Source organism: Aquarana catesbeiana, linkage group LG09 (genome assembly GCF_042186555.1).
Source record: "Aquarana catesbeiana isolate 2022-GZ linkage group LG09, ASM4218655v1, whole genome shotgun sequence".
NCBI classification, from domain to species: Eukaryota; Metazoa; Chordata; class Amphibia; order Anura; family Ranidae; genus Aquarana; species Aquarana catesbeiana.
In genome coordinates, this window is record NC_133332.1 from 218,719,538 (window position 1) to 218,738,060 (window position 18,523).

The 18,523-nt window shown below is 41.7% G+C and overlaps 1 protein-coding gene across 5 annotated transcripts in view; it reads left to right on the forward strand.

The window, feature by feature from the left end:
- ZBTB43 (zinc finger and BTB domain containing 43) overlaps positions 1–18,523 on the forward strand; it is a 72,254-nt gene that overhangs the window by 41,818 nt on the left and 11,913 nt on the right. For 3 of the 5 annotated variants that reach the window (XM_073599730.1, XM_073599729.1, XM_073599731.1), the window contains one exon: positions 3,109–4,589. The exons of 1 other annotated variant lie outside the window; for it this stretch is intronic. In XM_073599730.1, the coding sequence (XP_073455831.1) occupies positions 3,125–4,519 (1,395 nt within the window). In that variant the 5' untranslated portion in view covers positions 3,109–3,124 and the 3' untranslated portion in view covers positions 4,520–4,589. The remainder of the gene's footprint in view (positions 1–3,108; positions 4,590–18,523) is intronic. One more of the 5 variants, XM_073599732.1, reaches the window with a different exon arrangement.

Below are 18,523 nucleotides of genomic sequence, written 5' to 3' on the forward strand. Positions count from 1 at the left end.
AGGACAGGCAGCGTCAAAATCCATTGTCGCTAAGTGGATTCGGCAAGTTATAATTCAGGCTTATGATTTAAAGGGTAAGATTCCACCTTTTCAAGTCAAAGCGCAATCTACCAGAGCGGTTAGTGCTTCTTGGGCAGTGTATCACCAGGCCTCCATGGCTCAGATCTGTAAGGCCGCAACTTGGTCTTTAGTACATACGTTCACCAGGTTTTATCAGGTGGATGTAAGAAGGCAGGAGGATATCGCCTTTGGGCGCAGTGTACTGCAGGCAGCAGTATAGGTCCTCATTGCTATGGGACGTCCAATATAGTTAATACTATGGCTCTGTATCCCGTGATGTACTCCAAGAAAAAGGATTTTACAGATAAGCTGTTATAAAAATCCTATTTTCTTTATCGTACCTGTAAAATCCTTTTCTTGGAGTACATCACGGGATACAGAGGTCCCTCCCCTCTTTCTAGGGTTTAGGTATATTCTTTGCTACAAGAACTGAGGTACTTCTGGTAGGAGGAGGGGTTATATAGGGAGTGAACTTCCTGTATTGGGTATGCCAGTGTCCTTCACCTGAAGGTGCCTATATACCTTATAGTTAATACTATGGCTCTGTGTGATGTACTCCAAGAAAAGGATTTTACAGGTAAGCTGTTATAAAAATCCTATTTTTTCAGATCCTCAGAGAGTTCTTTGCCATAAGGTGCCATGTTGAATTTCCAGTGACCAGTATGAGAGAGTGAGATCAATAACACTAAATTTACCACACCTGCTCACCATTCACACCTGAGACCTTGTAACACTAATGAGTCACATGACATTGGGGAGGGAAAATGGCTAATTGGGCCCAATTTGGACATTTTCACTTAAGGGTGTTGCCAGCGGTTTAGACACTTTTGTTGCCAGCGGTTTAGACATTAATGGCTGTGTTGAGTTATTTTGAGGGGACAGCTAATTTACACTGTTATACAAGCTGTACACTCACTACTTTACATCGTAGCAAAGTGTCATTTCTTCATTGTTGTCACATGAAAAGATATAATAAAATATGTACAAAAATGTGAGCGGTGTACTCACTTTTGTGAGATACTGTAACATCGGGAGGCAGCACGGTGCTGGACAGAGGGCGAGAGCTACTCCAGTTAACTGATCGGTTGCTGGGATGGAGGGCAGTACTAGAAACCAATCACAAGCTGGTTAACAGAAAAAGTTGTGCAACTCCTGCCCTCCATCCAGAACTGTCCTCCCTCCCGATGTCTGCTCTAGACCTGCAGTGCCTCCTGCCCTCCCCCTTTTATCTCACTGCTATGAGGGACAGGAAGGAAAGCTTGAGGTGAAGGGGAGCCAGAGACTGCAGTATGAAGGAGAAGAGGGGGTGATATAAAAGGGGGGCGAGGACATGTATGCGGAGGGGAGAGGAGTGATGTGAAGAGGGTGCTAGGGACTGCAATGTGAAGGAGGAGGGGGTGATATATAAAGGAAGACCAAGGACAAAAATGTGAAGGGGGAGCTGGGAACTACAATGTGAAGGGGGGTGCTATAAAGGGGGTTGGGACAGGAATTAAGTGGGGGTGATATGAAGGTGGGCTGGGGACTGCAATGTGAAAGGGGGTAATATAAATGGGGCCAAGTAAAGGTATGCAAAGGGTGGTTGAGGACACTGATGTTAAGGGGGGAGATCTTGATATGAAGTGGGGCTCTGATATTAAGGAGGGGGGTTGTGATGTGCAGGGGGTACTGAGAACACTTCTGTAATAATAGGATTGTGATGCAAACGATCTGAGGCTAGGTTCACATCATTGCGTCCTGCATTCTTTCTGCATGTAGGCAGCCCATTCATTTCATTTCAATGGGCTGCCTTTTACGCAGAAACAGAGAAAAAAGTCCATGACCCTTTTTTTAAATTGCGCCGTACCAAGTCGCATGGTACCGGTTTGGCACACGCAAAAACGTGCTGTGTCTGCCGAAACACAGAGGCGCCATTAAGAATCACACATGTGATTCAGACCTCTGCTGGCAGAAAATTTTACTGACTGGACCTCCGTGAATTCAATTCTCCTGATCTATGCTAGCCAGGACACAGAATGATATGCATATATCACCGTACAATTCCAAACAATAGAAATTCCTTTATTTTTCAAAATAAACTTTCAAGTGCAGATGTTAGAACTTATGCTATGCAACACTAGGGTCCTTGCTTAAAATGCTGGCCATCGCAATATCTACATGGAATTTGCTTGCTCTCCCTGTGCTTGCGTGGGTTTTTCCTGGGCACTCTGATTTCTTTCCACACCCCAAAGACCTTCTAGGAGGTTAATTGGCTCCTGTCTAAATTGTTCCTGGTATGAGCATGTATGTATGCATGTGAAATAGGGACCGTAGATTGTAATCTCCTTGAAGGAAGGACTGATGTGAATAAATAGAGTGTAAAGCAGTTCCTATATGTTGATGCTATATACAGTAAATGCATGTAATAAATATTAAGTGTAAAATTTCTTAGGGCCAATTAACCTCACACACACACAACACGCATCACTGCGCCAAAGCATCTGTGCTTGGTGGTGTATTGGAGCAGTGGTTCTCAACCCTGTCCCCAAGTACCCCCCAACAGGCCATGTTTTGGGAATTTCTATTAGATAAAATAGCTGCCAAAATACCAAGCCATTGACTTTGATTTAAAACACCTGTGCAAGGTAAAGGAAAACCTGCAAACATGGCCTGTTGTGGGTACTTGAGGACAGAGTTGAGAACCACTGTATTGGAGCACAAGGTAGAGTTGCTTTGGAATGTCGGCAGTGAATCAACAAACACATCGCAGCACAGCCTAGCGATATGTCAATTGACAGTGCAGAGGCTGAGTGAGAGAGCTGCAAAGAACCTCAGGTAACAGCCGTGGGGGGGGGGGGGGGGGCAGGGGAATCCACACACCCAGAAAAGATGGATTGGAATGATCTGTACAGATCACTCATGGTAACAAAAAAAACTTTAGGAACATGCGACAGGCTAGGAGAAAGCAAAGTGATGAACCATAAAATAGGGAAAAGAGATGTATATATTTGCAGCTAATATGTCAGGCTGGGATATAATATGACAGCATTGTGGGTTTTCTTTTTTCAGGAACACATTTGATGAGATGGAACCTGGACTGAGCTCTTTTCGTGTGGAATTTCCAGACTTCTCAAGCACTATCCTGCAGAAGTTAAACCAGCAGCGCCAACTGGGTCAGTTATGTGACATCTCCATCGTGGTACAAGGCCACCTCTTCCGGGCACACAAGGCTGTCCTGGCTGCCAGCTCGCCATACTTCTGTGATCAGGTTCTACTCAAAAACAGCCGCAGAGTCGTCCTTCCTGAGGTCATGAACCCAAGAGTGTTTGAGAACATTCTCTTGTCAACTTACACCGGAAGATTGGCTCTGCCAGCTCATGAGATTGTAAGTTACCTTACTGCAGCAAGCTTTCTTCAGATGTGGCACGTTGTTGACAAGTGTACGGAACTTCTAGAAAGCAATCCAACTCTCCTGTGTCAAAAATCCACCCTCAGCAATGACCGCCAGTCTCCCAGCAGCAGCAACTATAATGGCATAAATGAAACTTTTGATTTGGGAATGAGTAGTCAATCAGATTACAGAAAGGCTGTAGAGATACGAGATGTTGAACATGAGGAAGAGAGCCCAAAAGATGATGAGATGTCCTCTCAGCTTACTGAACACGAGTATCTGCCTAGCAACTCTTCCACGGAACATGATCAACTAAGTACAGAGATGACCAGCCAAGATGGAGAGGAAGGGGCCAGTGATAGTGCAGATTATCATTACTCCCGTCCATTGTATATAAAGCCCAGTATCATGTCCCACAAAAGATGGATCCATGTCAAGCCGGAAAGGTTTGAGCAGGATTGTGAAGGTGTTGAAGTTCACCCTCCTTTTGAAGACCATGTCTCAGAATCCCTAAACCCAGGGCCAACAGAGCCTCCAATTCAGTCTACGGCAGTTGTAGACAGTTTTGATTTCTGCAACAAAAAATCAATAGAGCCAGAAGTACACAGCGACAACAGTCATTATGATGAGCATGTTGACTTCTATGGCGCTTCAATGGAAGAGTTTTCAGGGGAGCAGGAAGAACATCTCGAAGGCCACAGAGCAGATAATGCCTCTGCTGGGTTTGGGGAAGGTATGGACGTTCCTGCCAGTATTAAAGAAGAAAGCTCATCCTCAGGTTTTACTGCTGTGGTGTATAAACTTTACCCCTGCCAGTGTGGAAAAAGCTTTACGCATAAGAGCCAGAGGGACAGACACATGAGTATGCATCTGGGTTTACGACCTTATGGGTGTGGGGTCTGCGGAAAAAAGTTTAAAATGAAGCATCATCTGGTTGGCCACATGAAAATCCACACAGGAATTAAGCCTTATGAGTGTAATATTTGTGGCAAGCGGTTTATGTGGAGAGACAGTTTCCACCGGCATGTCACTTCATGTTCCAAGTCCTACCATGCCTCGAAAGGCGAGCCGGCCCCAGCTGACAACTAAATAAGTCTGCTTTATATCCAATAACACAGGGTGATGCCTGTCGGTATTGCTGGTCCTTTGAAACACTATGGTAATATTATTAAGCAATAAGCCGATTCTAGTGTGCAGGCCACGGCATCCATTTTGACTTTGGTGCTCGCTATTGCAAAATTGGGGAAAATAATACATGCAATATTTTGACGAAAAGATTTTCAGGCAGCAGATTAGGAATATTTATATAAGCTAAAGTGGGTTTTCTACTTTCACCAATAACATGGGGGAATCTTTCCAAGTGTTAAAATAGAGGATCGGCTGAAGACACTCTGCCTGGATGTTTTTTGTCTCTTTCAAGCTAGCTCTGCAGCGATTGGAAAGCGGTGTGTTTAACACACTGCAGTTATAACCTCCTTCTATTTTTAAATGGATGTTGCTTTGTGACAGTGGAAAAAGCCTATTGTTTGGAGTCAACTCTGACCAGTCGACGCTTGGCCTCAGTGTTGCTAGTGAAAAGGCCCTATAATTCAATATAAAAATATTGTAAGAACAGAGTTTTGGTAAATGTGACTGACTGACTGTCTCATGTAGCTGGTAAATGCTAACCTGTTTATGACTTGGGGTACTTTGGGCCTTTGTCTTTGGAATGACTAAATTCCGAAGAATGTAAGCAGTTTTCATTTACTTGCTCTGCAACTCTTGCATGCTTTGGTTTTGCAACAGCAATTGATCAGGTGATCAATGTCAGATACCAGCAATCACTTGTTATGGGCTCCCAGCACCCTCTGAGCATGTATATTTTGCACATGAACATGCATACTTCATGTCATGCTCCCCAGGAGTTTGCAACCTGCACACGTGCTTTATAGCTTGCTTAAAGGGTTTTAGATCTACACTTAGTTGCAATAATGGCCCAAAAATAGAGTGTAGGTCTATACCACCAGGTCAACAAAGAATTAAATCAATCTTTTTTGAATTTGAATTCTAGATTGACCTATGACAAGAGTTTTTTTTGTTTCCTTCTAATTCACAAACTCTAATCTATGAATGTAACGTTTTCTTTTGTAAGATATTTTTGTTAAAGGAGAAGTCCAGCCTGAGCTCGTTTGGCTGGGCTTCTCCTATGGGTCACAGGAGTGCAATTCAGAGTGGTCTGAAGTCCGCTCTCTGCTGACGTCACCAATATCAGTCCAGGCACTGTGTCATTCCGACTCTGGAAGTCTGAATCCGCCAGGTGCCTGGACTGATGGCTGTCTCAGCCTCTCAGTGAGCCGCTGAAACGGCCGCTCCCTGTCCCTCCACAGCTTGGCGCTCCAGTGAGCGCGGAGGAGCAGAGCAGGAGAGCCTATGGTGTTCTTCTGTCGGACAACAATCGACACTGTTTGGATGTTTTTGATGGACTCATTAATTTGATGTACACTTATTTCCTTACAACTTAAGTTTATTTAGCGCGGTTTCTTTTATTTAACAGAGCAGGAGAGCTGCTGGTTGACAGGCAGCAGCTGTCTGCTCTGGAAGCCGAGAGAATTGAGCCATCGGCGATGTTCGATCACTCAGGTCTCTGTGCAGAGATGGCGGGGGACAGATGCAGCATCGGACCGATGCTGCATCCACCTAGGTAAGTATAAAACTGCAATAACCCCCAAACCCATACTTCTCTTTTAAGTTGTCCAAAGAATTAAAGGGACAGTAAACTTAAAATTTAAGTTGCTAGAATAGTCATTGGATTTGTTTTAATTATTGTTACTTCTAGGAGAAGGTTGCTTTAAAGTTAGGAGATGTTTGTTTTGTTTGGCCACTAGGAGGCAGTTATTGCTTCCTTGTGCAGGATCCCTGTGCTAGAGGTTATTTATTGTGCTGAAACTTTATTAGGAGGGTAAAGAGAAATAATTCTGAACAGAATATATTGTTGTTCTGAACAGATATATTGTTTCTCTCTGCTGCAATAGCAAGCACCAAATTGGCCTTATCGTTGGTACTTAGCTTGGCTAGGTGCAGCAAAACTCTGTTGTGAATTTTTAAACAGAGTTCACAAGACATTTTGTGTTTTCCAAACTTAGTGTAAAAAGCAAATCCAAAGGGCCTGTTATATTGGCCTGCTGGGTGATTAAAGTGTATGTAAAGCCAAAACGTTATTAGGTTTTGGATGGCATGTTAAAGTATTAAACCCTCATATCAGATTTTAAGTGCAGTCTTCATCCCCATTAGGGAGATTCAGCCTCTCAAGGGACCATTGTGTTAGGAAACCAAAAAAAAAAAAAAAAGTGAGAGGAAATCCAAAATTTTAGAGTTGTCACCAGACTGACATGTGAGGGTAAATCTGTCAAATAGGGACAAATGTTCCAGTGAGGACTGTCTAAGATGAGACTTCCCCTCACTTTGGGGATATTTCCTCTTCTTGTTACATCTCAGGGACAGAAACTAAAGAGAACTCTCCCCAGTGGGAAACACAAATAAAAAAATCTGATTATGTTAGAAAAAGGATTAAAACCTTCTTTTATTAAAGTTTGCCTTTTACGTGCACGCTAAGTGCTTTTATGCTACATTCACTAACCAGATTTTAAAACCTAGCTTCTGACAAAACCTTTGTTGGATGCAGGGGTAGAAGTTTTGTCAGGTTTTTAGTGCACTGGTTGTTCCTGTTTGGGGTGATTCCCCTTTAATTCCTGTCTTGGTTATAACCTGTGTGACAAATCTTCCCAGTGGGGACACAGACAGCAGTAAAAACCAGCCAAAGGTTCTAATCCTTCCCCCTACAGCATCTAAAAACTGAGAAAAACATTAGCTAGAATCAATCTTTGGCTTGATTTGCTGTGACCAGGCTGATACTAACAGTCAATACCAATATGAAGAAGCTAGGTGCTCAAAACATTTTACTCCCAACTGGTGATCACTGTCATTTAACAGTGAATACCTGACAAAGCTGTGTGCAAAACCATGCATTGTGGTAAGAAATTAAATCTCCCATCTCCACAGCTTTAGAAGAGAACAAAATTGATGGCATTTTGACCAAAATAACTTTAGTTTTAAAGGCTCAAATTACCTGGGTCATGAAGGGGTGATTTGTTTTTTTTGTTTTTTTTTAAACTCTTTTTATTTAAATTTGACTAGTTGCACTTTTTTTTTTCCCTAGGCACTGCATATTGTGCTCCTGGGAAAACCTTTTTGCAATATTCAGCAGGCATATCTGTAGAAACAAATTAAGGATCCAGCCTGGTAATTCTGTACTAGTCATCAGATCCTTGACGTAATAGTGTCTTTACAGCAAAAAAAAAAAAAAATTCTCAAAGGCCGCCATTAGGGATGAGCTGTGGCGTGTTCGAACAGGAGTCCAAACCCGCCGCTATCATCTCTGGAAGCTGTCAAAGCCGACAGGCAATCAAAGGCGGCAGAAACATTCCCCATCCCGCTGCCACAATTATGCAAGGAGCATATATACGTGTAGGGCAGAAAATGCATCCGGCGCTTATGATTGGCTGTCAGCTTTGGCATCTTCCCGGTGCTATGGCTCAGGCGGGTTTAGACTCTTGTCCGAATCCTCCTAAGTTCATAACTGGCCGCCATCTCACCTGGCACTTTTTTATACTTAACTTTTGTATCTTGGTGTGAAGCCGTCTTAAGTATTTGAGCGTTCAAAATTTAGCACTGCGATTGCACTTTTTAATTATGTTGTTTCAGAAAGGTCCTTCGTTGTGGTTTTTGGTAATAGTGTTACAAGTTTAAAAGCACTTAATTGAAAAAATTGGGTACTTTTTGCCAAAATCAGACTATGGTATATATAATTTATTTTTATTTATTTTTTGGCAATAGAGATGAATTTGGTGTGACAGTGGCTAATCATGTCTCAAAGTGTTTTTTACACAACAAATTACCTAATTGTTAAATTATTTAGCAAAGTTGGTATTGTACAGTGGTCTCTTTCGTGGTCCGTATGATCTTGAGCTTGTAAAAATGGTTCATTGGTGACCTTTCCTAGTCTCCTCTTTTCTTGGGATTTGTTTGTTTTCTATTCGGAAAATAAGCTGAAATCAACAACATTTACTTGAATATTTTCTATTGTTGCAAAGGTTGTTTTATAGTGGTTGTAAACCCTAGGACAAAAAAAAAAAACGCAAGACAAAGGCATAATGCGCTAGTATGCATAGCATACTAGCGCATTATGAATTACTTACCTGAGATCGATGCCCCTGCAGCCATCCTCGTACACCGATCCGGCGGCCGACATGGCTCCCAGAGTTACTTCCGGGTATCGCGGGCTCCAGCGCTGTGACTGGCTGGAGCCGCAATGACGTCACTCCCACGCAGGAGCCGGCGGTAACAGCACACTCACTGAAGCAACGGCACGTACGTGCCATTGCTTCAGGTTACTTCAGTTCGCATGTGCCGATGACGGCACATGCAAATACAGGGGATATCTTCTAAACCTTTTAGGTTTAGGAGGTATCCAGGGTAGCTACAGGTAAGCCTTATTATAGGCTTACCCGTAGCAAAAAGGGTTTACAACCACTTTAAAGGCTTTATTCCAGTGATGTGACACTTCTTTGGCAGTCTCCTCCCTTTTCTTCTGTTGCTACTATCCATCTAGATTATGTGAATTTTAAAGGGGCCCATGCACACTGATAAAAGTGTTCTAAGTGCTTCTAGAGTAGTTTAGCGTTTTGCTTGAAGAAGCTGCTAATGTTATATTATGTGTCCATGCACATTAGAATGTTTAAAAACATATTTTATACTTCGAGACAGAAAAAACCCTTCTTTTCTGAGTTCCTGAGAGCAGTTTTCTGGCAGAAAAAAAAACGCTAAGCGTTAGTAAAAAGAAAAAACCAGCTCAAAATTGGCGTGTTTTTCTGCCAAGAGCAGGGGCGTTTTTCGTAAGCACACTGCATGGACCCTAATAGAGAGTCTATCTATACTCTGACAGGAAGCATCAGAAAGGCAGGGCCATTGTCAAAAGAATTTATATTTGTTACATGTCCCCCATTCACATACCCTAATACAAAAAAAAAAACAGCTTATCTTTTTTTAGATGCTCCATTCTGAACCCTCCAGCAAGGAAAAATTATAGGTAGTTCTGTGTCTATGAGGGGGCTGGGCAGCCGTATTTGCCACAATTTACCCTTTTTGTACTGTGCACACAGGTCTTCATTTCTGTTGTAACTAGAGTTGAACATTCTGTCCCAACAAAGGTTTAACCCCTTGGCGCCGGATGCCGGCGACCCTTTAAGGGGTTTGCTATGCCAGGGGGGCAGGGCTTATGGCCACGTGACTGCCGTGATTGGTTGTCACAGCTGTCACATGATCGTAAAACTTTCCGTTAGCAGCCCGTCACTTTGTCGGGAGCGCACTGATGGCACTAATGCATGAAAATATGCAGACGCTCGGCGCCAAGCGGCGCGCAGAGGTTAAAGGTGTAGAAGCTAGGCTTTTTTGCTTTCTATGGTAAAGCAAAAACTTCACTCTCCAAGTCAACATTGACTATTTTAATTTGAATCAACTAGCATTAGTAAATAAATTGAAACGTGTATTATATTTATTTGTTTTAAACTTTTTTTTTTTCTTACTTTTCTTCAGTTACTTCCTGCTTTCCATGCGTAGGCAAATTGTCCTACATCCCAGGAGTCGTCAGGAGGGGAGGAGGGGTTTTCTCAGCTAAGCACACCCTCCTGCCTGCATGACTGAGCTAAAGTGATTGTAAAGTCTTGTTTCTTTTTTTTTCTAAAAATAACAAACATGTTATACTTACCTGCTCTGTGCAGTGGTTTTGCACAGGGCAGCCCATATCCTCCTCTTCTCAGGTCACTCTTCGGCTCTTTTGGCCCCTCCCTCCTGTTGCGTGCACCCGCAGCAAGCAGCTTGCTGTGGGGGCACCCGAGCCGAGTCACAGCTCCCTGTGTCCATTCAGACATAGAGCCCCGGTTCGGCCTTGCCCACTCTCGCTCCTGATTGGCTAACTGACTTGACAGTGGGAGCTGCTGCTGTGTCTGTGCCAATCGGGAGGGAGAGTCGCGGACGGCCGAGGCACTTGTGGACATCGCTGGATAGAGATCGGGCTCAGGTAAGTATTAGGGGCTGCTGGGGCGGCTGTTGCACACAGAAGGTGTTTTGATCTTAATGCATAGAATGCATTAAGATCAAAAAACGTTCTGACTTTACACCCACTTTAAAGTGTTACTAAACCCAGGACCTTGCATTCACTATATCTGGTCTTCCACAGTACACAGATCATGGAAATGCAATTATTTTAGTAAATATAAACTGCTAAATAACTTTTCTCATCAGCAGTTAGAGCAGACTTGTGACATCTAGCAGTGTCCAGCCAAGCACTGGTTAAAGCTTGTAGGAGGAGTTTTCTGACTGTCCTCTGAGACTGCAAGACCGTTGGCTCTCTGTCTGGACAGTGCTGATTGACCCTGTGCTGATCACAACACATCACATGCACTCTCCCAAGAAAAGAAAACACTTCTCTAGCAATATCAAAAAAAAAAAAACTTCTCTAGCAATACACACCAAACTGACCATGTGCCACCTGGCTCCAAAGGCACTTGAGTTCCCAACTCCTCCTGCTTGATGTTGCTAATACTGTACTAACCTGTGTTAATGCACATTCTCACTGATGCTGGTGGAAGGATACATAAACAACGCCCAAAGCATTAATGTTTGTGGAGTGATGTCACTGCTCTGGGACTTCCCCACTGTTGTCGACTATCACAGCAGCCACCCAGGACCCAAAGCTGTGTCCTCATGTTACCGCTAGGGAACAGATAAAAAAAAGTATTTAGGGTGCTTACAAGAAGGTAGAGGGAAGGTACAATTTAAAGCATACTTAGTAGATGGCTTTTTTTTTCTTTTAAGCTTTGCCCAACAGCCTTTCTTTCTGACCTCTTTGATCCTTTCACTCTGTCACCAAAAGATAGACTTTCTCGTCTTCCAGTTTAAGATCTGCCCAGCCACCATTCCTCTGTTCAATGTTAGTGCCTTGGTGACCAGTAAATACGCTGTTAATAGAAGGGAAGATAGTGGTCGGGCAAGGTTTAGCTCTAAACAGTGCCAACATCTGGCATTGAACCCATAATCACAGGGTAAAACCATGATCAGCAGAGTGCTCAAAATGGGATAGAACAGGGGAGGGCATTCGAGTCGCAGCCCTTGATGAGTGAGACCCATAATGGCTCCTCCCTCTGACAGATTTCATCCTTTAAGAGGCTTAGTCATAGAGTGGGGAGGGCAGGAAAGTTGCAGCTTATAAAGTTCAATAAATGTTTAATATTTTTCAGTTATTACCGGATATACAAAACCAAGGGTCCTTTATGTCCCCCAGTAAGAAAGCACATTAATAGCCAAAAAAAGGCGTTACTTTCATCATAATAGATATGTTCACAATATCTCAAATATTTTCAGTACATGCATAATAGAAAAAAAATTTAGTATTGTTAAATTAACATCAGAAGGAAACTGATTTGGGGCCACTTTGTCAGGAGCAACATCCTCCTGGTGTGGCCAGTAGAACAGTGGAATCCTCTAAATATTGGCGATTATCTTTGCTAAGTGCACAGCAGCCCTCAGGGAAGTGTTTGCATTGCTTTATGCTGTGTTCTACGTCAAGCATTGCTTTGAACATGAGACCAACACCTGCCCCGCAGGTCTACTCAGTCACGGTTCCCCTTGATGAGCCTTGCTCCACTTGTAAAGCATTTCAAAGGTAGATAGAACACTGGCCAAAGGTGCATATTGGTTTCAGTGCCTGTGAGAAATAGGCTTTGGGCTTAATGCCTTACCCTTGCAAACTAAAACAGGTTAACCATAATGGCAGCCCAGCAGTATATTCTCACCTCGTCCCCACCACTCCTTTCAGTCACTGGGCCCTAAGTAAAATAATTTTTTCCCACTTAAGAGTAAAATGGGAATTAAACTGGCTATACACAGGTAGAATTTCATTAAATTATTTATTTTAAGAAAGTTCATTTGATTTTATAATCATTATTGGGGTGAAATCAGTGTACATTTCTGACCGCAGTGATGAGAGAATTAGAAGTAACAGGAAGTAAAATTTGTCCCAAATGAACAAATTTTTAGCAGTCTACAGGCAGTCCCCGAGATTCAAACATCCAATGTACATATGACATCATCAACATGGGAAAAAGGTGTCTCTACAGAAGCCTTATCATCAATCCTTGTTTCCAAAACAACTTTTTTTGTTTTGGAACAAAAAAAATCCCAATTTTTTCTAAAAAAATTGTCACAGGGACATAAGGTGAGCTGAAATGTTCTGAACAGGGGCACAGACAGCAAAACAAACCTTACAGGCATGTTAACCCTTTCCTATTCTATCCACATAACCGTACAAATTATTTTTTGGCTGGACTTAAAAAATTTATCTATTCCAACTTGCATACAAATTCAACTTGGGAACAAACCTACAAAACCTTAGCTTGTAACCCGGGGACTGTCTGTATGTGGTTTTCATGCAGTAAAGTCAATTTGTTCCAAAATAGAACGTTAAAAGTGAATTCAATTTTTAAGTACTTTCAATTGACATTCATCATGCTGTTGAATGTACTGAGACTTATCAGACAAATGTTTATTTGACAATTTACTAGTGTATGGCCAGTTTTACTCTCCTCCCTTCGACATGACAGTGCTGGTGCTTGGCAATCGGATCACTGTCACATGGGGGCAGGGAAGCATCTTTAGCCCCATGTCCATTCCAAGTCATAATCTGGACTTTACACAGGGCTTCCTCTCTCTTGCTTCTGGCTGCAGCTGCGATTATGGCCAGCAATAAAGTGAACCTATTGATTTTCTCAACTCAGGCGGGGCACAGGTTCACTTTAAAGAACAATTTTCTGGTGGTGCAATATAGAAAAATGGTTACAATTCTTAAACTCTGGTATATACTGCTAGAAGCAGGTATTATGTGCCTTATAATTTGAATACAATTAGCTCTGGGAGCCTCCAAACTAATGTAACATTAAATTGTTCTCCACAGACATCCCCTTGTGTGGTTGCTGGTGAGCTGAATTACACATTGCTCTTCTTTTATTGCCATTGGGGAAATGCCCCCACCAGAATTCTCACTTCTGCCAAACTACTAAACTATTATAAAGCCAATTAAGGGAGTTGGGCTTCTTTTATGAATTCTTCATAATGTAGAATATATTATTGTAAAGTCAAGCTGCATTGAACTGATAGTATTGCTATGGCCTTGTAGGAGCGGGTGGAGAAAAAAAACAAAGGCCGGAATTTCTGAGGCATATAAGAAGACAGCAAGTGATTCACCTAAAGCTGAAATTGTATTATTTGAATAGATCATTTGACTATTTACTGTAGCTTGCATAAGGACTACAGAATTGGCTGATGGGAGGGTGGTGGAGGAAAAAAAAAAGCAAGATCTATCTATCTATCTATCTATCTATCTATCTAGATATAAATCTATATATATATATATATATATAGATATATATATATATATATATAGATCTATATATATATATATATATATATAAATCTATATATATATATATATATATAGATCTATATATATATATATATATATATAGATCTAGATCTATATATATATATATATATATATATATATTTTTTTTTTATTTCTTTTGTATTTCCACATTTTCAGTAATGCCGCGTACACACGGTCGGACTTTTCGTCTACAAAAGTCCGACAGCCTGTCCGACAGACTTCCTGCGGACTTTCGGCGGACTTGCAGCAGACTTTCTAACGAACGGACTTGCCTACACACGACCACACAAAAGTCCGACGGATTCGTACGTGATGACGTACACCGGACTAAAATAAGGAAGTTCATAGCCAGTAGCCAATAGCTGCCCTAGCATGGGTTTTTGTCCGTCGGACTAGCACACAGACGAGCGGATTTCGGGGTCCGTCGTAGTTACGACGTAAAGATTTGAAGCATGTTTCAAATCTAAAGTCCGTCGGATTTGAGGCTGAAAAAGTCTGCTGAAAGTCCGGAGAAGCCCACACACGATCGGATTACCAGCCAGCTTTAGTCCGTCGGCGTCCGTTGGACTTTTGTAGACGAAAAGTCCGACCGTGTGTACGCGGCATAAGATTTGAGAAAGCCTTACTTCGTTTGTTATATGTTCCTATTAACACAGCATACCAAAAAATTTTATTTTTTTAAATATTTCTAGTCTTTTTAGATGCTTGTTTGTAGCAGGCCTTGGGAAGACTGCAAGTTATTCTGAACAATTTCAAATGAGAGGTGACTCAATCTGTACCCAGTGACAAAAGGACACGCTGAGTTTCCCCTCATTAAAATACAGTGCAAGAAGCCCAGGTTCTAGACCTTTAAATCTTTGTTAGGACAGTGTTCCATTTTAGTTTACAACTGATAATGACATCTGTTGGCACAGTATAAACAGGGTTAATTATGGTAAACATTAAAGCCTAATGCCTAGTACACACATTAAGAATACTGGACAAATGATCATCCATTTTTTATTTTTTTGTATGGTAGTCTTATATCAAAAACCAGTAGGTTACTAAAGTTCTGAAAATACTTGTAGGACAGAATACAACTTCAGAAATGATGTAATGTGTTGTATTATAATGTATTCTTTCATTTCCGAGTATGCGTAGTCTTGGTCACACAATTTTTTTTATACAAATACTATACTAATTACACAAAAATCATTTGTTCTTTTATCTTCCAAGGAAAAAAATTCACGCTTGTCCCTTTGGATATTTTTGTGTGAACGGTCGTGATCGACTCTCTAAAGCTGTGTACTAATGACAAGACTATCGTACAACCGCTCCGAAAGCGAAATTTTATGTCTGATTTTCTAATTGTGTGTACTAGGCTTAACTGTAGCCAAAATCAAAAACAGAAAAATCAGCACTTGGTAAAAAACTCACAGTAGGATGTGTTCATCAAGAGAGTCCGACTGTGACTGCCCTTTCCACCCAGTTGTTCCATGCATAGAAGTCGAGACAACAACATTTATGAATTGAACATGATGTAACAATGGACGATGGCAAATAATCGATACCTCCGTCCCTCCATTCATCCCCCCCCCCCTCCACCCGATCCCATGTTGAGATAGCGAGCGGGGAATCTTCACATTACACATAGTCCTGTGAATGTGAAAACTACAAGTACTAAGAGTCTCTGCGTCTGTCAATGAACTAGCAGGGTGCTGTTGAGTGCTGTGGCAGTTCATTGATTCTGCCTGTCATTGTGTAACAATGGGCATACAGCTTACATTGACAGGCCTGCATGGCATCGGCGATCTGCTGATCAAGGGGGCAAAACTTTCCAGGCTCCTACCAAAAAAAAAAAAATGTATATGCACATTTTGTTTACCTGCAAAAACTGATCCTTTAAGGATCTTACTTGGCTCCTGTGGCATTGGATTTTAAACGTTTTCATTAGGTGGGCTGTGTTAATAAGAATTCACCTTAACTATCATTGATCAGGCTTTGAAATACCAACTGCCTGTGTCACCCTATGCCACCAATAAGCTTTAATTTTTCCTCCTCCTGCAGTCCAATGGAATCAGATTGGTCATTATGGGGAAACACCCTTCCTACTTTTGGACACTCCTGATTGAGGCCTTTTCCTGCAAACAACTTTGTGCATGGAATAAACTGGCGGCAGCCTAATCAAAGCACTTTGTCATTTTTTTCACCTGTTCAGCATGCATATTTGTACTGCAGTCTTGTTACTAATGGCTTATTATTATTACTGTTCTATAAGCTTATTTGTTTACATATTTAATTAGGAATGTTTTTCACCCCTGTTGTATGACAAAGGCACACAATACATCTGTAATAAGTTTACAGAGCATCACATAATTTACTAAAAAAAAGTCTAAAATAAGACTAGTTTCCAGTAGAAATGTTTTAGATTCTTCCTTTAATGTTGGATTTGTGCTGAAGGTAGTTCAATGACTAAAGCCGACTCTTAAACACGATCAGATTTTTAGACGCACATTCGTCCATTTTTTGTTGCATGCTAGTCCCATGTCGCAAAGTGAAGAGGTTACTCACCATACGAAAATTCTCGTATGCCAGAATTCAACTTCAGAAGTGAAGTGATGTGTTGAATAGTTTTGTAGGTATTCTTTCATATCTGATCATGCGTAGTCTTGCTCTAACAATTTTTTTTTTCGAACGAAAACCGTACTAATGAAAATGAAAGTCGGGCGTTGGGTTCACGTACGATAACATTTTTATAGTCTGCACATCCGGCTTTTGTCGTACAAAAAAATCGTAATCGGCTGTGGAAAGCATCATTCTAATGATCCGAAAATCGGCAGATCGTTTGTTGAACAAAATTTAACTTACGATTCTCTTATCGTGTGTACGGACCTTTACACAGACAGTTCGTATTTCATGTTATGAGGCCATGTGATTTTTTTTTTTTGGTTTCTGTTGCAACTAGACCCCTTTCACACTGAGGCGCTTGAAAACTGCCTATAAAAAGACGAGTGCTTTTGGGGAGTTGGTGGCGCGCTTTTTTGAAAAACTGCTGCAAGAACCATTTTGAGGTGCTTTTGAAGCGCTTTTCAGGTGCTTCCCATTCATTTCAATGGAGAGAGGCGCTTTTGAGGCGCTTTTTTAGCTCTCCAAAGAGTTTTTTCACCTCCCCACCAGTGCACTGCCCCAGTGTGAAAGCATTCATTGATTTTAATGGGAAGCAGTTTTCGTGAGCTTTTCAGGTGCTTTTTTTTAATGCAAAAGCTCTCAAACTCCTCGGTGTGAAAGTGGTCTAAATACACTGTCCTGTCTGTTTATAGCAGAGGAAATTGCTTTGTTTTATACAGTACATTTGTTTCTGATAGTTATCCTCTTTTTTTTAAAGTTTATTTCCATTTTACAGTTAAATGTAAATATATTTTCCTGCAGCCCATAGTTCAGCCAAATTCTCAAATTTGTCAACAGTTAGAATCACAAATGAAAATTATATTGCTTTTGGTTCCATCAGCTCCCCACTTCTTTCTTTGCAAGCACTTTAATGATCCCACAAACAAAGTAAGGGTATTGCTGTCACACGGTAGCCCCTTTCTAAGAGTTTAGATCCGTATTAGCTCAACCCACAATTAGTGTGCACAGCAGGTACACGTTAAAGCAAACCTGTAATATTGCTGAGAAACTAAAAAAATGTAATTCAGGCCAGCACATCTTTTTCAGTGCCCACTTCCAGCATGCTTAGTTTGCAGGTTTTATTTTCAACGTTTGTAACGATACCAGGCCCATGGTGTGTGCCAGAGTGACAAATTTGGATCCAGGATTTAATTAGGATATATTGAGCAGCCCAAGTTTGGGGGTGGGTTCCCATGGGCTGTGCTTTTTTTTAATTTCCTGATACTTATTAGAGTTGAAAAATTGCTGAACTTAAAGTGATTGTAAAAGCAGAAGGTTTTGTTATGCATTAAGATAAAAAACCTTCTGTGTGCAGCAGCTCCCCTAATACCTGAGCCCCCTCTCGATCCAGTGATGTTGCACAAGAGACTCTACCTTCTGATTGGCTGAGACAGCAGCGAAGCGCATTTGGCTTCTGCTGCTGTCAGTTCAATTCAGTGAGCCAATGAGGGGGCGGGGCCAGGCTGCAGCTCCGTGTCTGAATGGACACACATTGCTGCGGCTCGACTCAGGTGCCCACCATAACAAGCTGCTTGCTGTGGGGGCTCTCAACAGCAGGGAGGGGCCAAGGGCTCCGAAGAGGGACCCAAGAAGAGGAGGATCTGGGTTACTCTGTGCAAAATCACTACACAGATCAGGTAATTATAACATGTTTGTTAATTTTAACAAAAAAAACTGAGACTTTAGTATCATTTTAAAGCTGAAAGTTTCCACCCATCCCCTGACACCAACTCCCCCTCCCATTTTTTAAATTATTGCTTTATGCATGCTTCTTAAGTCTTCTGTCATATTTCATATGCCGCTCCAGGTGAGATCAGGCTTCATGTTCATATCTCAAGGTACTGATTTGGATGGTCTCCGCCGAAGTCATCGATTTTTCCAGGAAAAGGAATATCACACACTTTGGTGCAAAA